The sequence below is a fragment of the Acomys minous genome, assembly GCF_964271855.1.
Source record: "Acomys minous genome assembly, chromosome: 9".
NCBI lineage: Eukaryota > Metazoa > Chordata > Mammalia > Rodentia > Muridae > Acomys > Acomys minous.
Genome location: NC_140490.1, coordinates 16,691,428 through 16,707,860, shown reverse-complemented (window position 1 = coordinate 16,707,860; position 16,433 = coordinate 16,691,428). Strand labels below are relative to the sequence as shown.

Sequence of the window (16,433 nt, the reverse complement as noted above, 5' to 3'; positions counted from 1 at the left end):
ACAGAAACATACAAACACATAGACCCACAACACAGAAAGACACATATACACACATACTACAAATAGACACACAAATAAATACACTATCATGCAATACACCTATAAGCACAACATGTGCACATACACAAAACATTCACAGACACACAGATTCACAACACAACACATACACACAACATAAACAGACACATAATACACATAGACATATACATAACACATACTTAATCACACACAGCCACACAACACACAGAGATGCACCCCCCATATACACATATACAGCACACAGTCTTAAATACACATAGACACTCATACAAACACAATAATATACATATATACACAATATACACAACACACATAAAGAAACACATACAACACACAGATACATAAACAGATACAATACATACACATATACAACACACACATAAACACATACCTACACACCCACATATACACAACACACATACACACACAACACACACATAGACATATACACAGAGACACAGAAGGCACTGATGCACACACAGACATACATATATATACAATACACACTGACAGATGCATATACCCAACACACAATATATACAATATAGACACAAATAAAGCACATTCACAACACACACATCATACATACAGAATACAGGCATACACATTTTATAATTGCCAAAAATATATATTTATTTACTTGGTAGTCACAGAACATTAAAGAGTACTGCAGGATTCTAACGCTGGGAATGGCTGGGAGGACGGAGTTATGCCCCATTCTAGCTCCGCAGCCTCCCAACCCCCTGTATCCACAATATAGTCTGTACAAAGAGCAGTGAAATTGCCTTTAAAGGCACCAAAGGACTGCTCAGAGCTGCTTGATCCAGAGGGAAGCAGACATTAGGGTCTGAGATGTACCTAGTGTCTTCCCAAGAATACACCAGTTTACACTGCACACACAAGGTGAGAGGTGGGTCTCAACGCCCTGCGTCACGGCTCTTGGCATTTGGGGAACAAACACAGAAAGGAAGCAGACTAGAGGATGGAGTGAGTCGGCTTTCAAATTCCCTTCAGCCCTTGGCTCAGCGCATCGGTGAAATAACCAGGACTCAGAGCAGAGAGCTCAGTGGCTGCCCTATAGCTGACAGAAGCGCATGGGTTCAAATCAAACCAAGTTAGAGGGATTTCGTGTTATAGTTAATGTTGTGTGTACCTAGCTATATGGCTTAGTTACTTCGGATGATCTCATGGGTTTGATAGTGTGTGAGACTTCCGTTTAAACGTGTGATCTTTGAGTAAAGCAGAGTTCCCTCCGTGTGTGTGGGCCTCATCTAATGAGTTGAAGGCCTGAATACGACAAAAGAATAATCTGTGTCGAGCAAGAAGAAATTCCATAGTAGATGGCCTCAGTCGTGAGTGGCACCTCACCTCTTTCAAGGTCTTCCATCGGCCAGCCCGCCCTGTGGATTTCATGCTTGCTTAACCCCGATTTTGTTTAAGCTAATCCCCCTTTCTATACACACACCCTGGTGTTCTGTTCCTTCGAATCCTGACACTGGTGGCTTCCTATTCAAAACAGGAATGGCCTGGAAACAAAACAGAAATAGACCAGCAAGCCTACAACCAGAACCAGTTTCCCAGTGATTTCACTTGCCAGGCCTATGACGTGTGTCAAGGGATTAACCTGCAAAGATGATAGACAGAGCGACACTACAGAGTTTGATGTCACTGAAGAAATACTGCCTACAAGAGACCGGCACATATTGTGTCATACACGGAACATTGGTGAGAGGGTACAGGAGGAAAGATTTAAATGACTGCATTTGACTCAACAAGAAACTGGAAGCAACACAATTACCATAGGGGACCTGAAGGTAAAGATGAAGTAGCCAATGAGCCAGTCTTCACGGCTGAGGCTGCACCCCCTCAGTCCCTCTTCCCGGCACAATATGCCCACGGCATCCCTTCCACATGGTCACAGATGCTTCTGGGCTTTCAGCCATCTGTCATCGTTAATTGATTTACCAGTGCCTTTCCCTGGTCACGGGGAGCCTGGGCTCCATGGCTTCTGCACCCAGCATTGACACATGAGCAGCCCCATTCCTGGCCTCTGAGTTAGAGCTCAGGTTTGATGCCAAGGATAGCAGAAGGTCACCCTTTGCACTCCTTTCTCAAGAAAGGAACTCATTTGCTGATGGCTTTACTCCCCGTCGGTTAGGTTAGGTCAGCAGGCATGAGCACTGCTGAGCTCTGGGCTCGGTGTCCAGGCACTGAGTTACAGGAAAGCTCTGATTTTCCTAGTGCCCGTAGATCTGCACCAGCCCAGCCCTCAAATCAGCCAAGTTATGGAGGAGAGCGGTGTAAACACTTCATGCTCCTGAGTGCTGGGGGATGGGGGAGGGGCGGGTACAGTAGTGAGTTTGTAAAATGGAAAGCGATAAAGTCCAGATTGAAACCTGACAGCAAGGGGCACCTATTCCCCTAAGACTTTTTACGCATTCCACAGGAGTAAAACATTTTAGAGATGATATATTGTCTACAGGAGGATCTATGGCAAGTTTCCCAATGTGAAATCCTTAGTGCGCCTTCAAAAGACAGGGGGTTGCCAGCTGGGGAAAGTACCGTGTGGCCACGGGCTGGGTAAGAGGATCCCACTCAGTGACTTTGTAATGAATGGGTGTTAATAACTGAAGTCATCGAAGAGCAGTGGTAGCAGGGCAAGGAGACAAGCTCACAACAATCCGAGGGTGGACATAGGCACCTGCAGGCGACTGTCATAGTTTCAGAAGGCCCCTGGAGCTAAAAGAAAGCCCTTCAGTCCTCTCTCCATTCGGTGTGAGAACCTGTGTCTGAATTGCCTCAGACAGCACAGAGGGAAGGCCAGGGAAGAGCACATCCGGGGTATGTAGGGAAACAGGCAAGCGCTTCAGCTGTTGTCCATTGACTGACATATTCATGTCCTGGGGGCAGGGAGGGCGTGCGGGACACATCTCCTCCTTTAAGAGTAACTAACATACTGTCTATTGCCATTTTAAGATAAGCACCATAGGTTGGCTCTAGCATTTTAGCCTGGCAACAGAGATGCCCCACTTACGTGAGGTCATGAGCCAAAAAAATGCACTGAAGAATGAAAATGCCATGACGTCATCGGTGGGTTTAGTGCACTTGTCAGCTCAGTAACCCATCCATCAGAGCTTTAGGGGATTGCCCTCCCCTTGGCTGCCCAGCTTCACAGGAGGCCCAGGCAAGGCATTGCATCCCGTCATTGTAAGGTCACACACAGTCGAGTCACAGCAGCTAGACCGGGCCGCCAGCAGTACCACGTCTGGCTTCAGCCCAGCTCTTCTGGAGACTCCCTTGTTCAGGAGTGGGTAGAAGAGCGTGTGTTGGGGTGGGTGTCCGGAGGAGAGAAGGCAGGTGCTGGAAAGCCCCTGGCAGGAGGATGTCTTGCTGTGATGCTGACAGGGACGTTTCGTGATGATGTCCACTCCATCACTTAGCAGGTATTCCAGTTTGGGAAACAAGACAACTGAGTGGGGGTTGGGGTAGAAGGGGAGAGTGAGGAGGCAAATGCATCTCCTCAGGGACTTTCATGTGTGTGCAAGGCCACATGTCCTATTTTCCTCTCTGCTGCTATGATAAAATGCCTTCCCAAATGGCAATTTAGGGAAGAAAGGGTTTAATTCCGCTTACACTCCTGGGGTTATAATCCATCCTTGCAGGAAGTCAAGGCAGGATCTTGAAGCAGCCAGTCACATCCACAGTCAGAGCAAAGAGAATCGAATGCATGCGTGCCTCCTACTGCTTAGCCCACCGTCTCCACTCTCCACAGCCCAGCACCCTAACGCAGGCAGCAGTGCCACCAACATCCAACTAACCAAGTGCCCACTTGGTGGTAGATGTGTGCTGTAACTTTGCTGCCTTGTTAGGATGAAGCTGACCTCCCAGCAGCCAGAACAACCAACCCTCAGGTGTCTGAGCCTGTCATGCCCAGCCTCTCAGGCCTCGAGGCTGAGCTCTGCGGAGTCCACACAGCTGGAGAGGCTGCCCTGACCTTCAGAGCCTGCTCCGCCAAGCCCACCCCTGGGGCGTGGCTCCCCTTACAGCCCAGCTGGCTTCCCTTAGCTTTTCCCAGCCACAAGTACTGTCTTCCTTTGTCCTTGTTTATGCTTTTTGGCAAATGCAAGTCATGGCTTTCCCACAGGGCCTTATACTTTCCTGTTAAGTTTTAACCCTTTGTGGCTGGGGCAGGGCTCCTCGGCCCAGCTCCATTTAGCTGCACCTGTGGATGGGAAACTGTTACTGTTTTTGTTTGTTTTATTTTGCTTTGTTTTGAGATAGGGTTTTTTCTTGTAGTCCTGGCTGTCTTGGACTCTCTTTGTAGACCAGGCTGGCCTCAAACTGGTAGAGATCCACCTTCTTGGGAAGCTGTTCTTGATCCCAGGGGGTTGATGCTGAAGATAAGCCTCTGACTTGAGGTGCCTGTGGGAAGGGCTGATGCTGAGCCTCAGGTAGACCAGGGTCTCATAGGAAGCTCTGCAAGTCTTACACACGAGCCTATATCTTTCCTTCACTCTCATTAGCATTTAAATAAAGCAGAAGTAATTTAATGTTTATTTTCTTATGTAAACAAACATTTGCAACACAGGGTCATTGTTTAGGATGAGCTGCCTACACCAGGCAGAAACCAGAAACAACCAAAAGTAAAATGCAGCCGCTAATGAGTTGTAATCACCATTGGAGTCCCCAAACTGAAGCTAACTTGTCCCCTGACCTTCCAAGACCAAGTCAGCCAATATCCCAGCATGGGTGAGATGGCTCATGAAGTCAATTCTCCAGCTGAGGAGTTATTGGCAGTCAATGGGACAGGGAGAGTCAGTTTTCTTCAGGGACACAGCCCCTGAGAGACCCCACCACCATGATCCAGATGATGGACCCACACACATCCACGCACAGGCAGCATTAGGTGGACTCAGCTGTGAGAAAGAAAGGAAGAGAGAGAGAGAGAGAAGAAGGAGGAAGAAGAGGAGGAGGGGGAGGAGGAAAGAGGAGGAGGAAGAGAAGAAGATGATGATGAAGGCAGCACATGAAGCTGGAAAGAAATATTGGTGGTGCACATAGTAGAAGTGAAGTAGAGGGAATGAGGGTGAACTTCATTAAAACACACCACATGCGTATATAATATTCTCAAACCATAACAGAAAAAGAGTGAGTTCTTTACAAGCAAGGCCACCAGACCATGGGCAGTTGTTTCCCTTCTGCCTCTTTACCATGCTATGATACACATGGAAAGTCCTTACCGAAGGGTAGCACTGTGCTGTTCAGATTCCAGCTACCTGCCTCCTTTGCTTATGAAACATCCAGCTTCTGGTGTTTTGTTACAGCAACGTAAACAGGACTTGGCCACTATCTTTCCCCATGTGAACAAAGCTGAATTTCCACAGCATTGGCAAGGGTTCTTTCTCCGTTAATGGTGCTGTTTGGTGCAGGTGACACAGGTAGACGGGGGATGGGTGGGTGGGGAGTGATCATCTTATCTGACTCTTCTGCCCATCCCTGTGGCTTCTGATGTGTGAGGTTCCAGTTCTGCCAATCTGAAGCCACTTCCCCCACCGTGAGGTTGCCCTGTGAATATGCTGAGCACCTGGAGCAACTAAATAGCCCCTAGAAACAGACTCCCTAAAGAGCAGAATTCACAGTGTGCTGTGCCTACAGCCAAGCTCAGCCAGTTCTGTCACGCTTCAGGGATGCAGTTGGTTGATAATGGGCAAGCCTGAAAGCTCTGCTTCACGCTCTACTCTGAGCCTTGGCTTTGGCTCCCTTTCTTGCGAATGTTCCGGTGAACATTTCACATGACCCGATCTAGCCTTCTCAGAAGCCCCCACTCCATCCTGCTTTAGTTCTGAGGTTTTGGGTTTTATGCTGGAGATGGAACAGAGGTGTGGGACCCCCTCTCCGACCCCCTCTCCCACCCATTAGGCAACTGCAGAATGTCTCTGCAGAATGGTGTGAAAACAGGCTAGTCTTAACGCAGGTCTTTGAAAGCACTATTCTAGCAAAGGATTTGCCTCACGAGTCTGGTGGCTGGAAAGGCAGGGACAATCCATCACTTCGGGTCATTTTCCTACAAAGCCACCTATATGCCCTGGATTTGAGCCAAGGGCACAGCACAGTGCATAGGGGGCCATGGAAATGGAAGTTAACCATGTCAGCCTTCGGGGCTGTCAAATCCAAGATCATTCCAGTTAATTTAGCAATTGCAGCCTGGGAGCTGGGGGCCCGGCGGCACCGTTCTATCCTAGAACTTCCTGTGCGACTCTCTAAGAACACACACAGGGTGTGGTCAGCTGCAGGGCACTCCAGGAGTCCAGCTGTTAGAGGGAGAGACACTTCTGCACACAGCAGTCTCATTAGACAGCAGAGCTCCTCTATGCTCCAGCTGATGGGGGATGGGGGTGGGGCAGGCTCTTGGCGGGACTTCCTGTGCCTGAGGGCTCAGCCCCTCCCTGCCTGTGCTCCTAGACAGAGAAAGCCTAGGCTCTTTGCTTAGACACCCAAGTCAAAAGCTCAGGACAACCCCTGTTCAAAAAGCAGCCAGCTACAAAACAGGGTGGGCGAAAACTAAGCTCCATGCCTCGGCTCAGGCTTGCCTTTGCTGAGTCTTGCTGCTGCATTGCTAAGTGACTGAGTTTTTCCATGTGGCTCTACTAACTCATTAAAAAAAAAATGTCAAGAAGAAATAGACAACAGCCCCAGGAGCAGCGTTTCTCTGCCAGACCCTCAACTTATCTGATCACACTGGGGCGCTTTCACTGTCCACATAACACAAGATGCGGCCATCTCTAATCCCTTCCCTGCAGGACATTGCCTCCTCAGCTTTGCCCCTGCCCATACCTAGCTGCCCTTCCCTGCCTCCCTTGGGTATAAGGTCTGCTTGCTTTGAGGAAGGGACCCAGAAGTCATCACTGCTGAGGGAGTGTTTTCCTTCCAGTGGGAAGAAAGGGGACCTCACCACCGAAACACCTTTACACTGTGGTTTAGCCACAGAACTTCCAAAACCACAGCCTGCACACAGGCGTGCCATGCCAGGCTAGGACAGGCTATTTCTGGCTCTGGTTGTGTGGGATGGGTGACCCGATACTCCCATGGCCTATTTCACAGCACAGGCCTCACTGGAATTAGAAAGCAAGGCAAGTGTGGTGTCTCCGCTTCCTGCATGGCTGTGGCTGTTTTGTTTCCTGTTTCCTTCTCTGCTGAGAAGATCCCAGGCAGGGAGGAGCAGGCTTTGGAAGAGAGGAGACTTGGAAAATACGGCAGGCTTTCTGGACAACGCTTAAGGCTCACATGCGATGTGTGCAGAGAGTGGGCCAAGAGACAGCCAGAGCTCCAAGAAAATGCTATGCTAGGCCTTTTGGGGTTTTGCACACCACCCCTCCTGGCTGCCTCAGAGAAGCAAGGAGGTTCCTGGCAAGGCCAAAGAACCAGCTGGAAACTCTGGAGCTGAGGTGAGGCGGGAGTGGGGGGGCGGGTAGGAGGACTGGAGAGGGCGGAGCAGCCTTCGGGTGCTCTGTGCTTGGTGTCTATGTGGAGTTAAGTGGAAGGCCCTTCCTATTGGAGAGAAACAATCCGGAGGCCCTGGGAGAGTGAGGGACAATTGCATGCTATTTGTAGGTTTTAAACAACTTAGGAAGCAACCTTGTGTGCCACACTAGGCAGCCTAGCAGAGCAGCCTTTGTCTGACCTAGGGGATCAGAAGCCTTCTGCAGCCCTCCTACCTGTGCCTCAGTCTCCCTATGTGTAAGGAGTGTGAACAGTGCCTACTGGATAGGACTAGGGACAAAATTTCAAATGTCACATGGAGATTCTGGGAGGAGGGGAAGATCTGACTAAAACATCCTTATGACTAGAAACTGGGAGGCTGAAGGCAAAATCAAATATCTAGAAATCATGTATTCCAGTTGGTAGTGTCCTATGAGATAGGGTTAATGGTGCTGAGGTTCCTGACAGGAACACTGGGTCTGAATAAAAAAGGCATACTGCCAGGTGGCAGACGGGTCTTCTCAGGCTGCCCTGGAAAGCCACAGTCATCACCTGGTCCTAAAATTGCCTCATGGGGCTAGGGATGCCCATAGAACCAGATGCTGCATAGGGAACCATCTCATCCAGCATATACAAACACTACAGGGAAAATCAATACCTACTCTATCTTTGTAGCTGGGTGTCTTGGTTAGGGTTTTATTGCTGCGAAGAGACACCATGACCAAGGCAATTGTTATAATGAAAAACATTGACTTGGGACTGGCTCACTGTTTCCGAGGTTTAGTCCATTATCATCATGGTGGGAAGCATGGCAGCGTGCAGGCAGCCATGGTGCTGGAGAAGGAGCTGAGAGTTCTACATCTTGACCTGTAGGCAGCAGCAGGAGACTGTAGGCCACACTGGATGGGGCTTGAGCTCAGCAGACCTCGAAGTCTTACCCTGTAGTGACACACTTCCTCCAACAAGGCCACACTTCCTAATAATGCCACTCCCTATCAGCCAAACATTCCAACACACGAGTCTATGGGGCTGTATCTATTTAAACCACCACCCTGGTTACCATATTGCCTTCTGACAGTTGTTGATCACAACAAACCTCCCACTTTCTGAGGGTGGAGAATTCAGGCAGAGAAAGGAGAATATGTCCAGGGCCCTGTCTGAATTACTCCTCAGCTGGGCAGCAAGGTCATCAGAAGATACACTGGCTCTTGAATCGTGGTTGATAAAGACCCACAGCGGCTGCTGCCTGGAGTATGCCTGTGTGGCCTTTCCATGTTGTCTGAGTGTTCTCGAAGCATGGTGGGTGACCAGAAAAGAGACTGGTGAGCGTGGAGAGAAAGCCACTTTCGCTATACCGGGGATGCCTCCCCTCCACACTGTACTGTCTGAGACAATTACAGAATCCACCCTGGCCCAGGATGCAGGACCCTATCACATGAACACAAAACAAGCATGGAGGTTGAAAATGGTGCGGCCTCTGTGGTGTTTGGAATGAAAAATGCTTCCTCTATAGGCTCGTGTATTTGAACACTTGGCCCCAGGCGGTAGGGTTCTTTGGGGGAGATGATGGGACCTTTAGGAGGTTGCCTTAGAGTTTCTGTTGCTTTGATAGACACCATGACCATAAGTGGCTTGAGAAGGAAAGAGTTCGTTTTGCTTACACAGTCCCTCATGAAGGCCCATCGGGGCAGAACCTCAAGGCAGAAACTGAAGTAGAGACCACGGAGAAACACTGCTTAGTAGCTTGCTCTTCGTGCCTTGATCAGCCTGCTTTCTTATACAACTCAGGACCACATGTCCAGGAGTAGCACCGCCCTCTGTGGGATAGGGCCCCGCCCCCCCCCCCACACCACATCTATCATCAATAAGACAACACTCCACTGACTTGCCTATAGGTGAAATTTATGGAGGAATTTTCTCACTTGTGGTTCCCTTTTGGCCAAGTTGACAGAAGACTAGCCGGCACAGAGGCGGAGCCTTGCTGGAGGAAGAGGGTGGGTCTGGGACACTCACAGCCTTGCTCTACTTCCTATTCTTTTTCTTTGCTTCACCTGTTTGTATGAAAATGTGATCAGCCAGCTGCGCCTTCTGTACCTGATACCATAGCTTCAACCCCCAAGGCCTCTGACCCCCTGGAACTATACACCAAAACAAATCCTTTCTTCCCGAAGTTTCTTTTGGTCATGGCATTTTACCATAGCACCAGAAAAGTCACTAGTTCACCCTCTGTGGGAAAGCCAGGCTCCCACAGTCCAACTAATTATTCTTTTCTGAGGAAGGCTGTTTCCACCTGGGTATGTTGTTTTCAAATACTCTCTGTGCCTTTATACATGTTCAGTACAGACTCCTACGTGGGGCTTTTGTGGAGAAGGACACACATTTAGTTTTTACACAAGTGAGATCACTACCACACTTGACTGCTAGTAAGTGTGGTTCTTATTACGGAACTGTATTTTACCAATTTGGTTGCATTTCCGTTGGTTTGATCCTTTCTTTCGTTTGATGGCTTTCCTGGGTTGTTTGTTTGTTTGTTTGTTTGTCTTTCCTATCTAGCCAAAGCTAGAATTAGTATCTCTCCATGTGCTGTTTTACATAATGCAGATGGGGCTTTTCCCCAGGAAGGAGATGATGGCAGTGTGTACAGCGTGGAGCATGCCCACTGACACCCTCTGAGTGCTGGGGTGGGCTGAGTGCTGAGGTGCCATTTGAACTTCTTTGAAAAACATAAGTTTCTCTGCTAATGGGGGTGTGGAGAGTTGTTCCCTTGTCTTCACCAGCACTTACTATTTTCAATCTTTCTCATGCCTCTGCTATAAGTGGAGACTGATACAGCAGACACATGAGCTGTTAAGTAGCAGTTCCCTTATGATGGCTACATGGAATGGCTTCTCATGTAGCCACCATAAGGGAACTGCGGCACCCTTGTTTTTGTTTGTTTCCCATAAGGCTTGCCTTTGTGTTTATATAGAAAGAAAGGGCACCCAGTTTCCTCTTCTAACTGTGAACAGTGGCTCTCTGTTTCTGCAGGTGTGACTTCCCATGGCTCGGTAGAGCTCCCTGGTGAAAATCCTTGTGCTTCTGAGAGGAGTATGGCCAGGAAGATGCTGAGTGTGGGGGTGCTTGTTAGGGTTGCTGTGGGGATGTTGGGATTCTTATCAACCCATCACCTTTTTGAGAATGTAGAATTCAAGGAACTAAAGCTGGTGAGACTGAGCAGTGGGTAGGTTTGCTGCAGGATGTGTATGTAAATGCTAGGATGTGCTGGAGGAGAGGGGTGGGGCCAGGCAGGCGTTACACTAGGCTGACTGAGTAGGAGGAGAAGAGAGTGATTCTCAAAGTGCTTATGTGAGAGCAACTAGCAATGTCTGGGAGCTACAGGGCTTTGAGGTAAAGAGAGCAGCCAGCTGCGGGAGGTAGCTCACGGCCACATCAGCCCAATGTATTCATTGTTTATTCACTGATTTGGCAAGTACTTCTACAGCACTTTGTAATGTGTTGGACATTGCTTACATCTGAGCCATATGAGAAAGATGAAGGATAGCTCTAACTCTCTTAGAGTTTGCATTTGAAGAGCGACCAGATCTGGTGTGGTAGCGATCCCACAACTCAGGACCTTAAGGTGGGAAGATAGGTAGATGGGTTCGAGACTAGCTGCAAGGTTGATCTCAGCTACATGTGGAGATCCTGTCTCTTACTTGTAAGCATATCAATGATTCAGATCATATGGTGTGAGATCATGTGCATGGATGTGTGTGGTTGAGTGTATGTGTTTCATATGCTTATGTGTGTCACTAAGTGTGAATGCTGTGAACATATACTAATGTACTGTGTCTGTGTGTGTATTTTAACATGTGTATCTGAGTGGCTATGTGTGTGGACATTCACATTTATGTGTATAAGTGCCTATGTGTCTGAATAAAAAATTCATTTTAGATGCTTAGATGTTTTGCCTGCACATATCTCTGCTCTTCGTGAGTGCAGTACCTGCAGAGGCCAGAAGGTGGCTTGGGATTCCCAGAGACTGAAAGTACAAATGGTGTCCTATGGCTATGGGAGTCAAATCTACAGGCTCTGGAAGAAAAGCCAGTGCTCTTAACCTCTGGGCCATCTCTCCAATCCCCATGTTGGAGTCTTTATGTTTGTGCATATACTTGCTAGCATGTGCCTGAGTTTTGTGTTTGTGTGCCTAGGAACAGCCTGGCCAGAAAAGATCACAGAGGAAAATGAGCTCATAGTGGGACCCTTTCCTGGTAACCTGGCAGGGACTTTAGCCTCGCCAAGGGTCATAGAACAGACCCATGTCACTGATGACATCACAGAATAAAGCCAGGATCCTGGTGACCATGTGGCCACTCAGGCTGGGGCTGGCTGGAGGGCTTCAGCACAGCCCACACCAGCTCTCACCGAGATTCTGGGTGCTGGCTTGAAGTCATGAAACGCCATCTCATGGAACACAGGGGAGAACAGACTCCAATCAGTGGGACCACCATCAGCATGGCCAATCCAGAGTCCACAGAGGAGAGCAGTGGAGTGTGCTGGCCAGGTGGTCAATAGATGGGGAAGGGGCAGGTTGGTCCTTGATGTTATTGTCAATATGGTGTGCTGATCATACAAAGCAGATGTGGGAAAGGCAGTGAGGAAAGTGATCTTTAAGGAAAACTGTTTGCATCTGTGGGGTCTATGTCAGGAGATATGTGGATGAGAATGGAACTGTCCACCTTTATGTATTGAGCTTGATTTGTGTTTGAAGAAAAAAAACTATGTTAATCTTGTAAGACCAGTAATGATAGAAACATTCCTTATAGTACATGGATGCAAGGTAATCTAGAATGCCAATTCAAATGGCCACCAGGATCTATGTGTGTGGCAGGCAGCACTTTAGGATAAGATCTGCTCTTGGAGTCAAGTGGCTCTGCCTGGCATGCAAATCCTTTGCCTCAGTTTCCTTCTCTGCAGGATGAAAATCACAATAGCAAAAATTTCTCAGGCATGTTTCAATTCTTAAAGGAATGGAGGCACGATTCACACTTACATGGTGACAGGGACACAGTGTGTGTCCCAGGAGTAGATGAAAGGTCCCCTGAGATCGCGATGAGTCACAAACAGAGGCCGAAAAGCTGGGGTCTTCACCGCTCTGCAGCACAGCTCCATTCTTGATTATTGAGTGGGTTTTATTGAACTGGTATCTGTATACATGTGCACAGTAGAACTGTGACACTGTGGATGTCAGCGGCAACCACAGCCACAGCATAGAATATTATCATGAACCCCCAATAATTCCCCAAGGCACCTTTATGTTCTGTCTACCCCTCCAGCTCTTGCTAACTGTCCTGTCCCTATTGATTTGCTTTTTCTTGAATGTCTTCTAAGTGGGATCATGTGGTGGCTTCTCTCACTTAGCAGGTGCATTAGCCTTTGTGTCTATTCTGCACACATTCCTGGTTCATTTACTTTTTCCATGAATACACTTGCATTCCTTGGCTGTACCACAATCTAGTTTTCAGTTTACCAGATGCTGGCCTTTTACACCCCAGGTGATAACATTCACATATTCTTTCCATCCTTATCTTCCCATGAGATAGTATTATGCTAACCTCTGATGGATAATACGCACCTTCCCCAAAGCTCACATGGTTCTGTTTGTGGTTCCTCAGGAAAGTTGTGCATGGAACCTTCTGAGCACACTGATGAAACTGTCCTTCTACTTCTCAGGGACCATGAAGAGGAATGAGTCATCTCCGCGGCCAGCACCTGCCTTCCTCGCAGAGGACGACATCATCTTGGCAGCCCAGGCACACAAGGTGCTGGGCTGGAGCAGCTCTCTGTCATCCCAGTCATCCTCAGAGTACCAATCCTATTCTCAATATCAGTCCTGGACCTCCAGCAGATGTGAGGAGGAACAGGAGACCCCACCCGAGAGTGTGTGTGCCCTGTACACCTATGTGCAGACTGTGCGTGGTGTAGCAGTAGCTTGGGAGACTGACGATGGCTTTGAGCCGGTCTCCAGGAAACCCCTCATCCGGGAGGCTGAGTTCATCAAGCGTCAGCGCCAGAAAGGCTCCACCTTCGAGATGGCCTCCAACACAGACCTGCGCTGGGAGCTGGAAGCCTGCAAGCACTACTGCCCGCAGCCTGAGGACTCTGTGGATTGCTGCTTGCAGGAGCTTCGAGCACCACCAGACTGGCTGGTCACCACCAACCACGGACTGCGTTGTGTGGCTTGCTGCAGAGTCTTCCCCACACTGGAGGCGCTGCTGGACCACGCCCAGCATGGCATCCGGGATGGCTTCAGCTGCCAGATATTCTTTGAGGAGATGCTGGAAAGGAGGCGGGCCCGGGATCAAAGTCAGGACCAACAACCTGTAGAGGAGGAGCAGTGCCCTTCAGAGAGTAGTGAATTTGCCAAACTCTGTACCCAGGAGCTGCAGCAGCAGCAACAACAACAACAAAAGCAGCAGCAGCAACAGCAGCAGCAGCAACAACAACAACAGCAGCAGCAGCAACAACAACAACAGCAGCAACAGCAGCAACAACAACAACAGCAGCAGCAGCAACAACAACAAAAGCAGCAGCAGCAACAGCAGCAGCAGCAGCAGCAACAACAACAACAGCAGCAGCAGCAACAGCAGCAGCAGAAGCAGCAGCAGCAGAAGCAGCAGCAGCCACAGCTGCAAAAGCAGCAGCGGGAGAAGCAGCAGCAGCCACAGAAGCAACAGGGGAAGTAAAGATCAGTGAACTGCCCACTCCCTCTTCAGCATCGTGGGTTGCTGCTCCTTTTCCAGCCAGCAGGACCAGAGCCACCAGAGCAGGGGGAGAGGACCAGGGTAGTGGTGGTAGGGGAAGCCATCCATGTGGCGTGTGGAGCAGCAAAGGTGGGATGGGTAGGAGCCTTCCCCCAAGATGGAGAATTCCCACTAGAGTCCATTTCAAAACCCACATCCAAAGAAGAGGGCTTCAAGAGTTCCTGGTGGTGGCTGGAAGATGGGAGATATGCAAGCATGTGACCAAGGGAATTTCTATTTTTGCTGAAGGATTGGCAGCAGTCGACACTCGCTGTTGAAGTACAGGGGACTCACAGGGAGCCAACTGCAAATGAAGATTCGGCCCTATTTTTTTCACTGTTAGGAATCTGTCATGTGCCCTAATTCTATGTCTTATGTTGTTAGGATTAAACTTGAATAAGACAAAGTGGTACACAGTGTCTAAATGAACTGCTTGGTCAGGTTGGGCATGTAAAAGTGGCTCTTTGTGTAGGTGATCAGCTAGCAAATGTGGGGAGACGGGCATCTTTGCGGAAGAAGATGGTGCGTGGGAAGTCCTTCTGACCAGTCCATTCAAACACATTTCAAATGTTACCATGACACTAGTCTATACCTGCCTCCTAATCAGTACAGGGGGCTAAGACAGGAAGCAAAGATATCAATCAAGGCCACTGTGTTAGGTTTGTGGCTGATGGAGGCCATGTAGATTGAGCAACCCTTATTAGAAATGCCTGGAGCCCAAGCATTTCACACTTCCCGAAGCTGGGCTATTTGCATACACATAATGAAATATCTTAGGGATGGGACCCAAGTGTGAACAGAATCCATCTGTCGCATAAACACCTTATACATTTACCCAAAAGGGATTCTTCCTAGCATCTCTATTTCATCTGCTTTTCATTGTGCTCAATCACGTGAGGTCAAATGTGAAATCTTCCAAATGTGACAGCATTGTCTGTGCTCAGAAACTTCCAATTGGGGGAGGCATTCACAGTTTTCCATTTGCATTCCTGGGGTTGGGGATGTTCAACGTGTATACAAGCTCTGTGACACCCGGGACAAAGTCAATTGCAAAGAAAAGGGTTGGTCTTATCAAGAAGGTTCAAGGACCCAAGAGGAGAGGCCCTAAGACAAACTATTTGATCAGCAGGTGCTCAGATGTAGGGTAAGACAGGGAGAATACTATGCAGAAAGGCTCCACAGAGACAGCATTGCCGACCCTGTGAGCTAAATGGTTCTTTGTGGAGGCCACGGGTATTTCTTCCTGGGACAATCAAAAATACACCCAGGTAGTAACTGTGCCATAGAGGTAAGATTGCTCACGGTTAAGAATGCATCAGCTAGGCAAAATGAGGGCCTTGGGAGAAGGATGACTCAGTGCGTTCAAGGAACCGCCAGCCACTGGTGCCAGCAGCAGGGCAGGTGGTACTGCTTGCCATACTTTCAGTGAAGATGATGTGCCTACCAGGCAGCAGGCACCAACTAGGTGCAGGAGCAAGAAGATAAAAAGGCATGAAAGCCGATGTGCATACTGCATTGGGGACCATCCGGCCAGTGAGTGATCTCATTAAAAATAATTGCTTTCCCCTGACCTTCAGGGCCCTGCGGAGCTTGGCCTGGACACTTTTAATCTGCTTCCGCACTATCTGCTCTGCTTGCAATGCTTCAGTCACACTGGCCTGTCTTTTAAAGTATCTAAGACTTCAAACCTCAGAGCCTTGACACACAGACTCAAGGGGGATGTAGTCCTCTTCCATCTTCTGGGTCAACCTGTTGCTCTTCTCTGGCATTCTCTCAATCATGTCACCTTAGCTTATCCTTTATTCTCTGTGTTGGCTTAAGAAGACAAGTGACAGGACCGGGCCCATGGCTTTAAAGGCATACTGTACAGTGTAAGAACTGAGATAGTAGCTGGGCAGTGGTGGTGTGTGCCTTTAATCCCAGCACTTGGGAGGCAGAGTTCAAGGCGAGCCTGGTCTACAGAGTGAGTTTCAGGACAGCCAAGGCTACACAGAGAACCTTGTCTTGGGAAACCAGCAAAACAACACAGAAAAAAAAAAATTAGGATGGTAGCAAAGGGAATGAGAGGTGGGGTGATTCGCAACCTAGTGCAGGAGTCTAAGGCCAAGGATGATGGTGATTTTGGATGGGACA

The 16,433-nt window shown here is 48.7% G+C and overlaps 1 protein-coding gene across 3 annotated transcripts; it reads left to right on the top strand.

Annotated features, from left to right (window-relative positions):
• Positions 1-7,363: 7,363 nt before the first annotated feature.
• FAM170B (family with sequence similarity 170 member B) lies at positions 7,364-14,681 on the top strand. Of its 3 annotated transcripts, none has more exons than XM_084796355.1 (2): positions 7,364-7,484; positions 13,231-14,681. In XM_084796355.1, exon 2 carries the CDS (start codon positions 13,236-13,238, stop codon positions 14,241-14,243), a length of 1,008 nt encoding a protein of 335 aa, XP_084652481.1. In that variant the 5' UTR covers positions 7,364-7,484; positions 13,231-13,235; the 3' UTR covers positions 14,244-14,681. The 3 variants fall into 3 exon arrangements, with proteins under 3 accessions (XP_084652481.1, XP_084652479.1, XP_084652480.1); XM_084796353.1 differs by lacking the exon at positions 7,364-7,484 and adding an exon at positions 11,839-12,061; XM_084796354.1 differs by lacking the exon at positions 7,364-7,484 and adding an exon at positions 11,920-12,048.
• Positions 14,682-16,433: the final 1,752 nt, after the last annotated feature.

Coding starts and splice junctions, on each gene's coding strand:
- FAM170B (XM_084796353.1), top strand. CDS start 11,950: ATGAAACGCCATCTCATGGAACACAGGGGAGAACAGACTCCAATCAGT. Junction 12,062..13,230: donor CAGTGGAGTGTGCTGGCCAG/GTGGTCAATAGA, acceptor TCTACTTCTCAG/GGACCATGAAGAGGAATGAG.